Source organism: Mus caroli, unplaced genomic scaffold, assembly GCF_978045245.1.
Source record: "Mus caroli unplaced genomic scaffold, Mus_caroli_1 scaffold_18, whole genome shotgun sequence".
Classification (NCBI taxonomy): domain Eukaryota; kingdom Metazoa; phylum Chordata; class Mammalia; order Rodentia; family Muridae; genus Mus; species Mus caroli.
Window position 1 is genome coordinate 30,618,843 of NW_028227273.1, and position 17,168 is coordinate 30,636,010.

General features: G+C 40.4%; 1 protein-coding gene across 2 annotated transcripts in view; it reads left to right on the plus strand.

The window, feature by feature from the left end:
• The window catches only part of Pja2 (praja ring finger ubiquitin ligase 2), a 51,911-nt gene extending 35,021 nt beyond the window's left edge, over nucleotides 1-16,890 (plus strand). For both annotated transcript variants that reach the window (XM_021186544.3, XM_021186545.3), the window contains 5 exons: nucleotides 2,719-2,904; nucleotides 7,535-7,646; nucleotides 10,467-10,581; nucleotides 10,988-11,109; nucleotides 14,375-16,890. In XM_021186544.3, coding sequence (XP_021042203.1) covers nucleotides 2,719-2,904; nucleotides 7,535-7,646; nucleotides 10,467-10,581; nucleotides 10,988-11,109; nucleotides 14,375-14,500 — 661 coding nt within the window. In that variant the 3' untranslated portion in view covers nucleotides 14,501-16,890. The remainder of the gene's footprint in view (nucleotides 1-2,718; nucleotides 2,905-7,534; nucleotides 7,647-10,466; nucleotides 10,582-10,987; nucleotides 11,110-14,374) is intronic.
• Nucleotides 16,891-17,168: the final 278 nt, after the last annotated feature.

Genomic DNA, 17,168 nt, shown 5'->3' on the forward strand with positions numbered 1-17,168 from the left:
TTTAAGTTTAAGAGAACATTCTTGCTTGAGATTGTATACCATTGCATAAGAACAAATAAAATACATTTGAGGGATATTAGCTGTTTTCATCAAAATCACCCATTATGTAATTTACCTGGTAATTTGTTCTGTTGTAAGTATAGTCGGGATATAATTCAACATTGGACACCATTAGTTTTTAAATGGCTGGGTGAAGGCTATAGTATCAGTTGGCTTTATTATGTTGCATGTGTATAGTACTTTTCTAAGGATAACTATTGCAATGAGGAAAATAATGCCATATGTATTAGGAACTGGAAATGTAGTTTAGTGTCAGAGTGTTTCATGGTATACACAAGACATGAGATTTTTTCCCCAGTACCAGAGGGAAAAGGTATTAAAACTTGAATCAAAACATTAAAATCCACCCAAAAAGAAAAGACCAAAGAGTGAAAAGGTAGGCTGTAGAAATAGTTCTTGCAATCCCTAGTTACATGTGTGTGTGTGTGTGTGAGTGTGTGTGTGTGTGTGGGGGTGTGTTTGTGTGTGTGTATGTGTGTGTGTATGTGTATGTGTGTGTTTGTGTGTGTGTGTGTGTATGTGTGTGTGTGAGTGTGTGTATGTGTGTGTGTATGTGTATGTGTGTGTTTGTGTGTGTGTGTGTGTTTGTGTGTGTGTGAGTGTGTGTGTGTGTATGTGTGTGTGTTTGTGTGTGTGTGTGTGAGTGTATGTGTGTGTGTGTATGTATGAGTGTGTGTGTGTGTGGGTGTGTGTGTGGGTGTGTGTGTTTGTGTGTGTGTTTGTGTGTGTGGGTGTGTGTGTGAGTGGGTGTGTGGGTGTGTGTGTGGGTGTGTGTGTGTAGAGAGAGAGGAGAGAGACTGATCTTTGCTTTTATAAGAAAAAGTTTATGGGTAGAATTTTAAAAAGCTAAAGAAGACACATTTAAAGTATAAATATATATAAAAACCAAAATGGCAATATGGTATTTTAGGCAAACACTAACCGGAAAAGAACGAGAAGAGTTATGTTAATGTTTGCAAAATAAAGAATAAAATGTATAAGTAGAGGCTGGAGACATGGCTCAGTGGTTGTAATCACTTGTTGAACAATCTGAAGATCAGAGTTGAGTTCCCTGCCTCCAGGGTAACAAGTCAGGAGTGGTGGTTGGCTTGGCTTGGCTTGGCCCAGGGAGTGGCCCTGTCAGGAAGGGTAAAGAGAATTTGCAAAACACATGAAACTCAAGAAGAAGGAAGACCAAAGTGTGGATACTTCGATCCTTCTTAGAAGGGGGAACAAAATACTCATGGATGGGTTTACAGAGACAAAATTCAGAGCTGAGACTGAAGGAAGGACCATCCAGAGACTGCCCCACCTGGGGTTCCATCCCATAAACAACCACCAAACCCAGGCACTATTGCAGATGCCAACAAGATTTTGCTGACAGGACCCAGATATAGCTTCTTATAGTCTCCTGTGAGGCTATGCCAGTTCCTGGCAAATACAGGGTTCCCAGTGAAGGAGCTAGAGAAAGTCCCCAAGGAGCTGAAGTGGTCTGCAGCCCTATAGGAGGAGCAACAGTATGAACTAACCAGTACCCCCCAGAGCTCCCTGGGACTAAACCACCAATCAAAGAAAACACATGGTGGGACTCATGGCTCTAGCTGCATATGTAACAGAGGATGGCCTAGTCGGCCATCAATGGGAGGAGAGGCCCTTGGTCTTGTGAAGATTCTGTGCCCCAGTATAGGGGAATGCCAGGGTCAGGAAGCAGGAGTGGGTGGGTTGGGGAGCAGGGGGAGGAGAGAGGGGATAGGGAATTTTCGGTGATAGCATTTGAAATGTAAATGAAAATATCTAATAAAAATATATTAAAAAGAAAAAGAGAAAATGACCAGAGGCCACAGGAGTTGCATCTTATATATTTCACTAACTTTACTATTGAACATGAGAAGCTATCCAAGTTGAGGTTGAAAACAAGCTTGCGCTCGCTCTCCCTCTCCCCCCCCCCCCCAAGCACGTGCGCTTTCTCTGTCACATGACTAACATCATCAACAAGGTATACATGGCTATTCATCTCCAGATTGGTTCAAAAGATCCTAAGGTACATCATGAAATTATTTATTCAAAAATAAATAAATAAAAAGGAAGGGTAAAGAGGACAGAGGTAGACCGTAGCTGGGGCTGTTGGCTTACAGAGAAAATGGATGTCCCGGGTTCAAGTCCCAGAGAGACCCTGCCTCATTGGAACTGGTGGAGCATTACAGAGGAGGATCCTTAATGTCTCCTTTTGGCTTCTGTGTTGTGTGTACAGGCATGCACAGTCTGGGTACTCGCATACACCCGGACACACACACATGCGAGCAAGCACACACATAAAACCTTTTTAAAAAGGTTTTGTGTGTGTATGTGTGAGGGTGGGGGAGGTAGAGGAGGAGGGTGGGGAGGATGGCGAGAGAGAGAGAGAGAAAGGACAACTTGTAAGAGTTGGTTGGCTTTCAGGGCTTGAACTCAAAGCCCTTAGGTGTGGCAGCAGGAGCTGTGACCCACTGTTATCTCACCTGCCCTTTTGTTTTCCACTGAAATGCAGATAAGGAAAACAGCCATTTTGAATCCTGAGTACCAAGGACTTAAAACAACAAGAATGCAAGTTACACATACTAAGTAGAATGGCAACAAAATGCTGCATGATATGTTTAAAGCAACATTGTTTTATTACTTGCTTTTGAATGTTTGTGTCAGGGAACAGACATCCTTGGAAGAGGGAGAGATCCCCTGGTTACAGTACAATGAGGTCAATGAGAGCAGCAGCGATGAAGGGAACGAGCCTGCCAACGAGTTTGCACAGCCAGAAGCTTTCATGTTGGATGGGAACAACAACCTTGAGGACGACTCGAGCGTGAGTGAAGACTTGGATGTGGACTGGAGGTCAGTGCCTTGCTGCTGTGTGCTTAGTTACCACTGAGGAGGCGGTAGGAGCTGCTTCTGCTAGGCGAGCTGAGGCTTTTTCCCAGTCTCATCGCAGATGTCACTGTCCCCAGAGGTGGGGACACTCTTTCACTCTTTCTCACCCTTCTTTGACTTTCACATCTTTGTAGCATTGATTTTAAGAGAAAAAAACTTAAGGCCCTGGTTTTGAATATGTCAATATCTGAAATAATTTCAGACTTACAGAAATGTCAGCAAAAATGATGCAGATATTCACATATATCCTTCACTAAGATCTCTTAAATGTTAATATTTTAAAGCAGTGTTTACACCATTCTCCCTTTCCTTTTCTCTCTGTATTTATGGTATGAATTCTTCTGGCCATTTTATAAATAAGTCCACAGAAATGATTTTTTTACCTATAAAAACTCTAGAATGAATTGCTGAAAAGTGTGAGCATTTTCTTAGATAATATGTAATCGCTAAAATCATACAAATAGTATTGGTCTAGTACTAGTATTTTAACCCCCAGGGCTTACTCTAGTGTTCGTTGTTATCTCAGCTAACATGTTTCTGTAATCTGGCCATCTCTTCAGTTAATCTTTGTTTTTTAATTCTGACAAATATTTTTAAGGTTTAGGCCATTTATTTATGGACTATCCTTCACATTGTAATTCCAATATCATACATGGAGTTACTCATTTTTAGCAGGAAGAACAAAAAAATGATACATTTTGTCCTAAGTACATACCAGAAGACAAACATGGCAGACAACTTTGAAGTGTCCGATTACATTTCCTCTTTTTAGCCAATGGCTACTTTGAGACTGTAAGTAACCTGTTTATTCTCCAACTGTCAAACTTCTTGTCTGCTAGTTGAGCATCCATTAGTAATTCATGTCTGAAACATGAATTATTATTTATTTATTTATTATTTTGGTTTTTCAAGACAGGGTTTCTCTGTATAGCCCTGGCTGTCCTGGAACTCACTTTGTAGACCAGGCTGGCCTCGAACTCAGAAATCCCCCTGCCTCTGCCTCTAAAACATGATTTTTTAACACTGATTCTTCTTTAGTGGCCCAATTACAACTAGATATGTCCGAGTGTCCAGGTTTGTTTATGCTACTGAAGAATGATTGGGAAGTGATTTACCTCAGCCATTTTGGATGGATGTAGGAAGTAGACATGATTGTGTTGTTTCAGAGTTGTAATCTGACCTGTTGCAGAACAGTATTCATGGAAGGACTATTTCTACTACCGTTCCTTGGGTATCTGCAGTATGCTATTTGTGTGCCTATTTAATTTATTTTATAGATGAAGAGCTAGTCAGAGTCATAAAATGCATTTCTCAATTTAACTGTGATTTAATTAAATCCTGTTTGATCACAAGCCACTCTCTTTGCATTCTTATTCACTGTTAGATAAAATGTTGTATTGCAAGAGTAGATTGGTGATTCCTTTCATTTTAAAATGTCTGGATGGGTAAGAATGCTCCTGTATTCTATGTGATGTTTGTTGATTTCCAATACTCCTAAACTGAATTTTCTTAATATATCTCCTTGTGCACTTTATTTGTAATTCCATAGTAGCCAGTGGTTAACTGTTTTAAGCTACCTTGTATAACAGTTTCTGTCTTAGTCAGGTTTTCTATTCCTGCACAAACATCATGACCAAGAAGCAAGTTGGGGAGGAAAGGGTTTATTCGGCTTACAATTCCATACTGCTGTTTATCACCAAGGAAGTCAGGACTGGAACTCAAGCAGGTCAGGAAGCAGGAGCTGATGCAGAGGCCATGGAGGGATGTTCTTTACTGGCTTGCTTCCCCTGGCTTGCTCAGCCTGCTCTCCTATAGAACCAAGACTACCAGCCCAGGGATGGTCCCACCCACAAGGGGCCTTTCCCCCTTGATCACTAATTGAGAAAATGCCTTACAGCTGGATCTCATGGAGGCATTTCCTCAACTGAAGCTCCTTTCTCTGTGATAACTCCAGCTGTGTCAAGTTGACACAAAAATAGCCAGTACAATTGACCCCTTGTCAACTTGACACACAAACACATCACTAGTAAGCCTCAACCCTTACATTCTTATTCATCCCCAAGATCTAAATAACTTTAAAAGTCCCACAGTCTTTACATATTCTTAAAATTTCAGTCTCTTTAAAATATCCATCTCTTTTAAAATTCAAAGTCTTTTTACAATTAAAAGTCTCTTAACTGTGGGCTCCACTAAAACAGTTTCTTCCTTCAAGAGGGAAAATATCAGGGCACAGTCACAATCAAAAGCAAAAATCAATCTCCAACTGTCCAACGTCTGGGGTCCAACTCACGATCTTCTGGGCTCCTCCAAGGGCTTGGGTCACTTCTCCAGCCATGCCCTTTGTAGCACACACGTCGTCCTCTGGGCTCCAGATACCTATACTCCACTGCTGCTGCTGCTCTTGGTGGTCATCTCATGGTACTGGCATCTCCAAAACACTGCATGACCCCTTCAGTCCTGGGCCTTCAATTACAACTGAGGCTGCACCTTCACCAATGGCCTTCCATGGCCTCTCACAGTGCTGAGCCTCAGCTGCTCTGCATGAACCCTTCATGCCTTCAAAACCAGTACCACCTGGGTGACCCTTACACATTACCAAGTTCCGCTGCAGCAGGAGTACAACCTTGGCTATCTCTGGAACACAGCCTCTTTGTGCTTTCAGAAAACACTTCCCAGAAGATGTTACGTCAATGATGCTGGTCTCTTCTTAATCACCGCTAATTTCTTAGCTCCAGCTAACCAGCATCAATAGTCCCAGTAATGCAAAGTTTTTGCTTTAGTAGTTTTGGTATCTTGTTAATCACAGCTGATTCTTCAGCCCCAGCTAACCAGAACTACAGAATCTTCACAATCAAAACAGCAATGGCCCTGAAAAGAGTCTTTAATTTTCTCTCTGAAATTTCACAAACCAGACCTCCATCTTCTGCACTGTTCTCAACATTATCTTCCAAGCTCCTACACAACATCTGACAGAGCTCTTAACAATGAATGGATCTTCAAGCCCAAAGTTCCAAAGTCCTTCCACAGTCCTCCCCAAAACATGGTCAGGTTGTCACAGGAATACCCCACTCTGCTGGTACCAATTTGTCTTAGTTAGGTTTTCTATTCCTGCACAAACATCATGACCAAGAAGCAAGTTGGGGAGGAAAGGGTTTATTCGGCTTACAATTCCATACTGCTGTTTATCACCAAGGAAGTCAGGACTGGAACTCAAGCAGGTCAGGAAGTAGGAGCTGATGCAGAGGCCATGGAGGGATGTTCTTTACTGGCTTGCTTCCCCTGGCTTGCTCAGCCTGCTCTCCTATAGAACCAAGACTACCAGCCCAGGGATGGTCCCACCCACAAGGGGCCTTTCCCCCTTGATCACTAATTGAGAAAATGCCTTACAGCTGGATCTCATGGAGGCATTTCCTCAACTGAAGCTCCTTTCTCTGTGATAACTCCAGCTGTGTCAAGTTGACACAAAAATAGCCAGTACAGTTTCTGACTCTGATACTCAAATGCTGAGAAGATATCGAGGTCAGCAGAAGTTAGCCTTTAGACAAACCATTTTAGACAGTGATGTGAGTCCATCTACACAGTGCACCCCATCGGCAACTGGAATCTGAGTCAGGAGCTGCACAGAGATTGGAACTACATAAGAATGTGGGAATTACCAGCAGAAGAAACCATAGAAGTGAAATTGAATTAATTCCCAAGGCAGCAAGATTAGAGAGCAAATGGCCAATGGCATACTTGGTGCTTTGTTTTGTTTTGTTTTTTATGACAGAATGTATGTAATTCCAGGTAGCCAGGAACCCACTGGAATCTACTGCGTCTGCCTCCCCAATGCTAGGATAAATAAAGGCATGTACTACCATGCCTGGACGTCCTAATTTTGAAATACTTAATTCTAGGGCCACGGAAAATTTGTAATCTGACTTAAGGGTAAAGGAAATAGCTTTACACCAGACTCAAACCTTTTTTTCTTGATGGGCTTATAGTTCTTTAGCACCAGAAGTCATAAAAATGAACAGTTTCGTGAAAAATAGTTTTCTGGCTATTAAATAAAGAAGGTGCTCTGATTGTTAGCCAAGGGGAAGAAGAGAGATTGGGGAAGACTTGAGAAAATAAAATCTTGTAAAACCCAAAGTAACTAAGCAGTTCAGAGTGGGCAGGGGCTTGGGGAGAGCTCTTATTTAGTGATAGAATTCAAATACAATAATTTTTGTTCTCATATTTTCACCTTCACCCAGATTGGAAACTAAAATTAACAGAGAGGAAAATACAGGGACAGGATTGAATGAGTAAAAATACTGCTGTAAAGCAGGCTTCTGAGTCAGTAGCAGACAGGGAGGATTGCACACTGAGTGCAGTGAGATCGCAGACTGGTCAGCCAATAGGCTATATTAAGTCTTTATATTTGATACTTAGCTTTTCTGTTGTTCTTCCTGTTCTTTGGTCCATAGAATTCACATGCAAATATTTCAAAAGTTTTCTGCTTACAAAATTTGTACAGCCTACCAATATGGTAGTACAAAATTATCTTCACTGTAAGATTTCTGAAATGATACTGAAATGAAATGGGTCTTTTGGGTTTGTTTGTTTTTTTCAGCCTGTTTGATGGTTTTGCAGACGGACTTGGAGTTGCTGAAGCTATTTCTTATGTGGATCCTCAGTTCCTTACCTACATGGCACTAGAAGAACGCTTAGCCCAGGCTATGGAGGTATCTTTCTAATGGATAACTCCCACTGTGACTGTTTACACATGAATACACAGGCACGGAGAGGCTCTGGTGTCCACAGAGCACTGACTTTTGCAGTTAGATTGGCTTCCTTTCACACATTGCACACTTTTCAGCAGTGGGACACATTTGTTACCTCTTCTTACCTTCTTTTTATTTTCTTAAACTAAAACATGTAAACTTATTTTGAAATGTATTTGTCCGCAATTTAAAACCCAGATATTTTCATTTAGGTCCCCCCCCCCCCCCCCCGTTATATTGTTGAACCTCAACACTGGAATTCTTTTCAAAACAAAAACAAATCCTGCATGCTTTCATTTATTTGTGTACTAAGCAACACACCTCATTCATCAATAGTTGCTTTTATTTCTATTTCTTTTCCAGTACTAGGCCCATAGTAGCTTTTGGTGCAGATCTTTGCAATATGTATTAGACTCATATTAGTATCTCATGTTTGAGTGAGCACAGAATAAAATAGCAAACATCTTTAATTTTTTTATAACTGATATTAGAACTTTCTACATAGTCTTAAGTAATAACTGCTTGAGCATCTTTGCAAAGAAAATGTTTTTTAAAAAATTTAATTCAAGGCTGGCAAGATGGCTCAATGGGAAAAGGTGCTTTCTACCAAGTCTGGCAGGCAAAATTCAACCCAGGGACCCAACACATTGTGGGAGAGAACCAGCTCGGGAAGATGTACTCTGTTAGCCATACCCCTGCACACACACTACATACATACATATATACATACATACACACACACACATACATACATACACACATACATACATACATACATAGGCACACACATACAAACATACACACACATACATACATGCATACACACACATACATACATACACACACATACATACACACACATACATACATACATACATAGGCACACAATAAAGATGTAATTATAAAAATTTAATGCGGAAAATTGGTTTAAGCTGAGTTACAGTTTTCTCATTTTAATTACAGTACAGATAAGTTAAAAATTTTCGTTAACACTTAAACACAAAATTTTTTTTTTGTTTTTTGTTTTTTTGTTGTTGTTTTTTTTTTTTCAAGACAGGGTTTCTCTGTGTAGCCCTGGCTGTCCTGGAACTCACTTTGTAGACCAGGCTGGCCTCGAACTCAGAAATCTGCCTGCCTCTGCCTCCCGAGTGCTGGGATTAAAGGCGTGCGCCACCACGCCCGGCTAAACACAAAAATTTTACTGGACATGACATTCCTTAATGAAATGGAGGGAGGCCTTTCCTCTGCCTGATTACTTTTTGGGTTTATACCTAGAGAAATGTATTGAGCAAAAAATTTATTTTCTTATCTTTATGAATGTATGTGTGTGGAGTATTTGAGTGTGTGTATGTGAGAGTGTGTTTTATCAGTGCACATTTGGTTTGTTCCTTCCCACTGTATGGCTATTATAAGTCATGCTGTGATCAGATACATCTGTGCTAGTCTGTGCTTTCAGCTGTTTTGAGAAGTTGAATTGCTGGATTGCATAGTAACTGTTTTTATTTATTTATTTTCATTTAGTTATTTATTTGGTTTTGTTTGTTTGTTTTTGTTTTTTTTGAGACAGGGTTTTTCTGTATAGCCCTGGCTGTCCTGGAACTCACTTTGCAGACCAGGCTGGCATTGAAATCCGCCTGCCTCTGCCTCCCGAGTGCTGGGATTAAAGGTGTGCGCCACCGCGCCTGGCTTTATTTGGTTTTTTTTTGAGACAGTGTTTCTAGTGTGTATCATTGGCCATTCTGGAACTCACTCTGTAGACCAGGCTGGCCTTGAACTCACAGAGATCCACTTGCCTCTGTCTCGCAAGTGCTAGGATTAAACAGAGTATGACGCCACCACCTGGCTAAGTAATTCTAGTTTTAAATGTTTAAGAAGTTTCCATACTGTTTCTGTATTAGCTACGACATTTTTGCATTCATACCAGGAAGGGGGCCCAGTTTTGATAGCCATCCCAATAATAAAATATTAAGCTAGATTGATGGAGTGTTATAGCTTTGTGATCTTTCGATGTTATTAGGATATGCCTGCTAACAAGTGATAAACTGTGTGGTATTAGTTGTCTTGATTGAGAGCAGATCAGAAAGAAGACTCCATTGTGACTTGGGATTACTGGCCGAGGTTTTCTGGAAGAGTGGGACTTAGAGGATGGACAGAGAGTGCCAGGCAAAGGAAACAGCAGCATGTGCAGTAAGAACGCACAGTGAGAGCCGCCGCAGCAGGGGACAGCCTGCCTGTCAGATGAGAGGGACAGGATGAGTCATACAAACGTGCACGTGACCACTTGCTTCTCCCAGCCTTCACTGGACAGTCATTTACAGGGACTTAAGCCCCTAAATAAAGGTGGCTGGGTAACTTGTGGACTAGTGTGTGCATGTGCTGATCCTGTGCAAGTAAATAAAGCCACAGGAGTCAGTTTGTTACACAGTTGTCACAGTGTAAACACTAAGGTGTTCCTTTTTCTGACGTTGTTGATCCCACATAGGAGATCTGACCAATCATTTGAAAAATGTAGTTATAATGAGCAAGGAGCTTATTACTAAAAATAAAACCAAGCTTGTGATAGGCTGGGCTTTCTACAGACGTGTATGTGTGTGCTTATGTACATGCATACACGTAAAGGAGACGTATTTGACTTGATCTTGGTGGTTAAATAGGCAAAGGACTAACAGGAAAAGAATGTGGGAATGTGATAAATATAGGTTGATGAGACATCTTAAAAATGGTTTCCCATTACTGTTTTGCAGTTTCTTCTAACAAAGAACTATACTTTTTCCTTTTCAGACTGCGCTGGCACATTTAGAGTCCCTTGCAGTAGACGTTGAGGTGGCCAATCCACCTGCCAGTAAGGAAAGCATTGATGGGCTTCCAGAGACTCTGGTTCTAGAGGACCACACTGGTAATGTCTAAGTTCTCCAGGTGGGATGCATGGCATGTGGTAGACTTTGATGTGTTATTGGGGCTCTTAGGAGATGAAGTAGTTAAGTAATATATATAAGTATACATATATGTATTCATATATTAGTAATATACAATGTATATTACAAAATATATTTTTTAAGCCAGAAGCTGACAAACTTTCACCTAGTAGAAAATGTGTAATAAAATCACAAAGATTAAGTGTAAACCAGCTGTCTTTTTAAAAGAGGAATGCTGATGAAATTCCTAATTATTTTGCTAGAGTCGTGCTTGTCAGTTAACTGGTCAACCTCTGCCTCTTTCATCTTCCATGGCTGTCACGTGGGATCAGTCTTATTCCTGTTGAATGCTATGCTTGACACATGTGCACTGTTTGTTGTTCTTAGCCATCGGCCAGGAGCAGTGCTGTCCCATCTGCTGCAGCGAGTACATCAAGGATGACATTGCCACAGAGCTGCCTTGCCATCACTTCTTTCATAAGCCCTGTGTCTCCATCTGGCTACAGAAGGTGAGTTTCAAGGACTTCTTAAAACTTAATGCATAATAGTTTCACAATACTTAATATAAGTAGTAACAATAGTGACCTTTAAGCTGATTTCATCTAGACACATATCTAGACAACAGCAGCTATTTAATGTTTTTTCACTTACGGGGCCCTGAAATTGTTTTCAGAAGTATCTGAAAAGGCTCTTTTATACCACTCAAGGTGTATTGTGATAATAAAACGGTATTTTGCAAGTATGCACAGATGTTTCTAGACATGTATGAGACAAATACAATAATCAAGTGACCCCCTTCTCTAGTTTTTATAGACCTACCTTAATGACTTACCAGTAATTTTAAGTGTATTTGAGTTACATAAGAAAAAAAGAGTTTCACTAACACCCCGTGATCTCTGTTGTCACATGACAGGTGCTGACCATCTAGCTTAGTAGAAGCCCCAATTTGCTTTCCTGGCATTGTCTTGCAGTTGTAGCTCCGTCTTCCCTGGAGCAGCCCCACCCTGCCCCCTCACTCCTTCCCTCCTTTCTTCTCATCTGTTGCCTTCTACTGTCACTATGTTCTTAACCTGTGTTTAAAGTCCCTGAAATCCAGTGTAGAGATGTTCACTGTTCCTTCCAGCATCTGTTGCCATTGCATCCTGGGTTGTGATAAGGTGTATACTCACTGGACTTTCGAGTTTGCTGAAATCTTTTCTATTATTCCTCTGCCTCCCTCAGCTGCTTCTTTGCCCTGTCTCCAGTACCTGTATCCCCACCCACCAGTGCACACATCTATGCTGTCCCCAGTTGTTGGCATTTATGGGATTGGTTTTCTTTATTTTTTTTTTCCTCCAAAGTGATTGTACAGGTTTTCTTCTAATACCTAATAGATTTTTAAAAATATATTTCTAAGTACTTTTTTTTCTGTTCAAACTTTTAAAACATTCTATTTATGTGCTTCTGCCTCTCCCCTCCTACCCCCTCTCCCCCCCCCCAACTCATTTTGGTTAGAATTTTTTATTGTGATAGCGCTAAATTTCTTCATTCTGTAGGACACTTGCTCTGAGTTGGATAAATGGAACACAAAAATGTCCATGAAATTCAGTGCTCTTTTACGTTGAAGTTGAGTGTTCTACCTGATTAGTGCTGGCTTTTCCATTTTAATTTGAAGGTGTTTTTTTAACATCTATTCCTATGGTGATATGTATATCATAGTGTTGTGAGAGCTAGTGTGATAACCTAGGAGGCAGCCAGTGCCTAGTAAGTGTTAAAAGCATAAATAACAGCAGCTCTAGTAGTAAAAATTAGAGATGACTTGTTAAAGAAATAGCAAATAAACCTTAATTTATGGTACAGATTACAAAGACATGTCAGAAAATTGAGTGAATTGCATGTTAACGCAAGGATTGCTGATGACCATGTGTGCTTCGAGTCTCAAGACTTCCCACACAGTGGCTGATGCTTTCTCTTAGCCTGTTTATTTGCTGTTATGTTGATGATAGCATAGGTGGCTATTTCAAACAATAGAATATCTGCCTCACGTTTTATATAAAGTTGGACTAGCCCATATTATATTTAATGTATTTATATATTATAGTATAAGCACCTGGTCTGGAGAAGTAACAGTAAGTTAGCAGAAGTTAAGGTCAGAACTATGTAGGAAAGAACTTGTAATTCTAGTGCACGGTAGCAGAGGTGATGCTAGTCAGAAGATATTGCTGAAATTAGAAGGACAGCAGAAATAGAGGCTACAAATCTGCACAGTGTGTATCTGAGCCTGTGACTCATGTCCACCCCTGCACACCTGCCAGCCCTTCAACCTTTGCCTCCTTGCCTGTGGTAGTGCCTGCTTCATTTCTCATCTCATTCTAGCAAACTGTGGCTCTGGTCCTGTGACGTCCCTTTCCTTAAACAAGACAGATTGAGGTGATGTTCTTTAACTTGAAGAATAGTGAGTGGATTTCTGTCTTGGCTTTCAAGGCCTTCTGTTCTCAAGCCCCTAAGCCATGCCCTCAGATATGCTCTTCTGTGCATTTGCTCTTGAAGCCTGGCTCTCCTCTATATCATCTGTAAGATGAGACACAGAACTAGATAAGTTGAAACCCTACCTTTTCAATATGACAAGCTTTCTTTACACTCTCAGTTAGTTATAGAGACTTAAGAAGGACTCTGTGTTTTGTACAATTGTGGTTCCCACTAGATGTACTGACGTTCTGTTCCCTATTGCAGTGGTTGTTACATGTGTTAAGATGACATAGCTAGTACATCCTAGGCCAAAGCTACACTTGTTTGTGTGATACTGCTGTTAGAAGCCACTCACTGTGGCAAGTTATGTACTTGATGTCCTTGACTTTTTGCTATAGTGTGGGCTAACAATCTAGTTTTCGTCATCTGAGGAAAAACTTAGCATGAAGCTACTCCTGGGGACAAGGTTCCTAAGATAAAACTCTTTGTCGCTTTCAACAGTGTGATAGCTTCACCACCCTTCTATCAGGGAGATCTACTGGGACAAAGATTAGATTTGCAAGGAAATGATCTATCGTCTGTTAGATGCTAGATCTCTGTTGTCTTCCGTTGGTCCTAAGACCTTTACTTACCTTCTCTTCCAGGTCTGTGGTTGGCTTGTTATTTACATGGCACATAGCTTGTTTTTTTTGTAGAAATGGATTCCCTGGTAAATACAGTAAGGTCTGAAGTCCAAGTGTTTTATCACATCTGTCTACACTAACATGTATGTAACTACATGTTACTACATGTATATAACAAGGAAGGGACTGGTGGCAGTATACTTTGGTGAGCCAATTATGTGGTATCTTTCCCAAACATGACCATAGTACACAGTTTCCTCTAAAAGAAATTTGAGTCTGGCATTAAAATGTTGAGTTGTCCTACGTCAGTGGGTTTGAGGTGTTTTTTGTTTGTAAATATTTGATTTGGGGGGAAAGATAACTGCAGTTAAAAATGCATGTGCCTTTTACAGAGGAGCTGAGTGTGGTTCGTAACAGCCAGGTCAAATGAATTACAATTGCTGTATCTAGCTCTTGGGGAATCTTAACACACTGTGGCTCCATGGGTACCTAGCCTGATGTACACACACACACACACACGCACACGCACACGCACACACACACACACACACACACGCACGCACGCACACGCGCGCGCGCACACATAGAAATTTAAAACAAATCTTTTCTTAAGAGATACTTGGCTTGCTTCTAGGCTAATGATACTATGATTTCTGACTGACTGACTGACTGACTGACTGGTTGGTTTGTTCCCTCTCCCCAGTCCGGAACATGCCCTGTGTGCCGCCGTCACTTCCCACCCGCAGTTATTGACGCATCTGCAGCTGCTTCCTCTGACCCTGACCCTGATGCCTCGCCTGCAAATGACAATGCTGAAGAAGCCCCGTAAACCATCCCGTGGAAATGAGATCAAAATCCTACACAGTAAATCTGCAAATTCCTTCTAAATCTGATGTGCAAATGATTATATATAAATATATTTAAAATGCTCTATATAGTATATGCCATAGTTTAGAAAGAGAATACTAACCTTTCTAAACTGAACTTAGGTTTGCAGAACATACTAAACCTTTTCCAGCTGAATGTTGAAGCAGTGCATCCATCTTGTTTAGTTGACCATGGTGTTGATTGTGACGTCAGTAGTCATCTCTGTGGCATACCTTTCTGTTGTGTCTAAAGAGCTGCCACTAAGAGATCATCCTTAAGCTCCCTTCCCACATCAGACGTGGAGACTGTGGTCACAGCAGTAGTAGTACAACTTGGTTTCATTGAAAATAAACTGAATTCTAAAGCATGCTTTTTCACTGGTCCCTTTGCTTTTGCTACATCGAAACCTCTTGGTTTATAATAATACTGAGAAGGTTAAGATTGGAGCTTTTCAGAATGCCAAACAAAGACTAACATTTTGACCAGAACACCAAAAAAAAAAAAAAAAATACATCTTGGATGTAAACCTCCTGAAATGGTCACATAATAAACTCTTCAGTGAGCACTGGATGTGTTTAAAGGCGAGTAAAGCATGTGAATAATCGGATGTGCTTCATGCGTGGCACAGTTTCATGTTTTGGCCTTATGAAGCACTATCTAAGCCCTGATCCAGTCTGCTTCTACTTGCTAAATACTTGAAGGTCCAGGACACTCTTGACATGTTTGTTTAAGAAGTTGGATAGAGTTAGCTTAAAGTAGTTTGGGTTCTACTTTAGAAGGTCTGAAGGTTTGCACATGGTCATGTTCGTAACTATATCACCCCAAATAAGAGGTGCACAGCTTTTAGGTGATCACAGGAGTGGGCAAGTCTGTACAGACATCGGTGTAAACGTCGCTCACTGTGAAACCTGACATCAGCACAGGGGAACAATGGCTTAGAAGGCATAGAGCAAGTGTGCACCCACCTGCTCCTCTGCTCATAGTGTCGGGAATGTTTATGTAGCTTCCGAAATGCAGTTTCATTTAATAGCTCTGTGTAATATCTCTGAGCATTTATAGTCTTTCCTTTTTTCCAGTCTTAAAAATAAATGAATTTTCACTTTTGGCACATTTGAGGCTTAAATATAAGAAACATAACACTTGCTTTCTGATTTTTGCATATATTGTAAATGTGGCTGGTATTTACAGCAAATACTGTGTATCCTTTTATGGGTAAAACACAAGTGAACATTGCATGCAAGTAATGTGGTGAATTTGTAATTTAGAGGTTTTCTGGGGCTTCTGTGACTTTGGATGCTTAAATTGAGGCCTTAATGTTGCTCTAGTTAGCATGTTTCCTCCTGATGTATATAGTCAGCGTTGTATAAACTAATCTCTGCTTGTTTTCTACTCTGTGATCTTTCCATACTGTATTTCATTGATCAGTTAGTGTCAGAAGTCATACCAGATTAACATTAGTTCCTATGTGTATACTGTGGATATTTGTGAATTGTGTGGTTTATTTGTTTTCTTTTATGTACTGTTGATTAGTTATGGCACTTACTGATTAAACTTACACTGCTGCAGATTGCTGTGTAACAAGCCACATGTTATGTTTAGTCACTACGGGACCTTGGTTTTTCTTCTAGATAGCAGCTGTCCCAAAGAAAATATTTCTTCTTTGCCTATTAAGATGTAGCTATCATCTGCCAGTTGTTAAAGGGGTTTGGTTCCAAACTCAACCAGAGAGTTGAACGTAAGAAAGCTGTTGTTGTTTTTGCTTTCCATCTGTTACCGTCCCTCACTGTTGGCTCCTTACTACGCATACACAGCTGCCGTGGGGAGAAAGCTGAATGAGACTTGTTTCAATTTTTTTAGAAAAGAAAATGAAGTTTTAGGACTTTCATGGTAACAAACCTGACAAGTTCAGACCCCAGTATATTATTTGATCTTATCTTGGATCCTTTTGAAAAGTTAAGAATATATGAAGGTAAATTAGAAATAGTAAAAATATTGATAAAATGTCATTTATCTTATTTCTCTATTTTATGTTGTTACTTGGCCTATTAATTTTAATTTTTTGAACATTTTCTTATTTCTCGTATGTGAATGCTGATATTTAAAGTTCAACTCATGTGGATTTCTTTTGTGTTTCTTAGTTGTTATCTCTAAGCTAACTAACTTTTAAGATTATTTGTGATATGGATTTATATATAAGCTGTTAAATATATATGAACTGTTAAAACGGAATGCAAGGTTTTCAAAAGCCCAGGTCTAACTGTGATGATTGGTTTATTGTTCTACAATCCCAGCCTGGCATTTTCCGTGTAAATCATAAACAATAAACAGGATATACTCGGTGTTCATTTCTAATATTTAATTGTGTGCTCCTATCACTTTTAAACACAACCCTTGAAGGATTTAGAGTCAGTAACAACACAACCCTTAAAGAGCTCTGGATTGAGCTGACGGGGGGGGTAGGGACCACATAGTCACTTACAGAGGCAGCTAGCAAGCTTGAGCTGTTGCAGAGGCTCTGACTTAAGAGCAGTTACCCTTTCCTGCCTGACATTCTCAGCAATCCCACAGTCCTCTGCAGAGCTTGGCTCCTGGGCTGACTCAGACTATGGAAACGCTTGATGTTCTGTGAT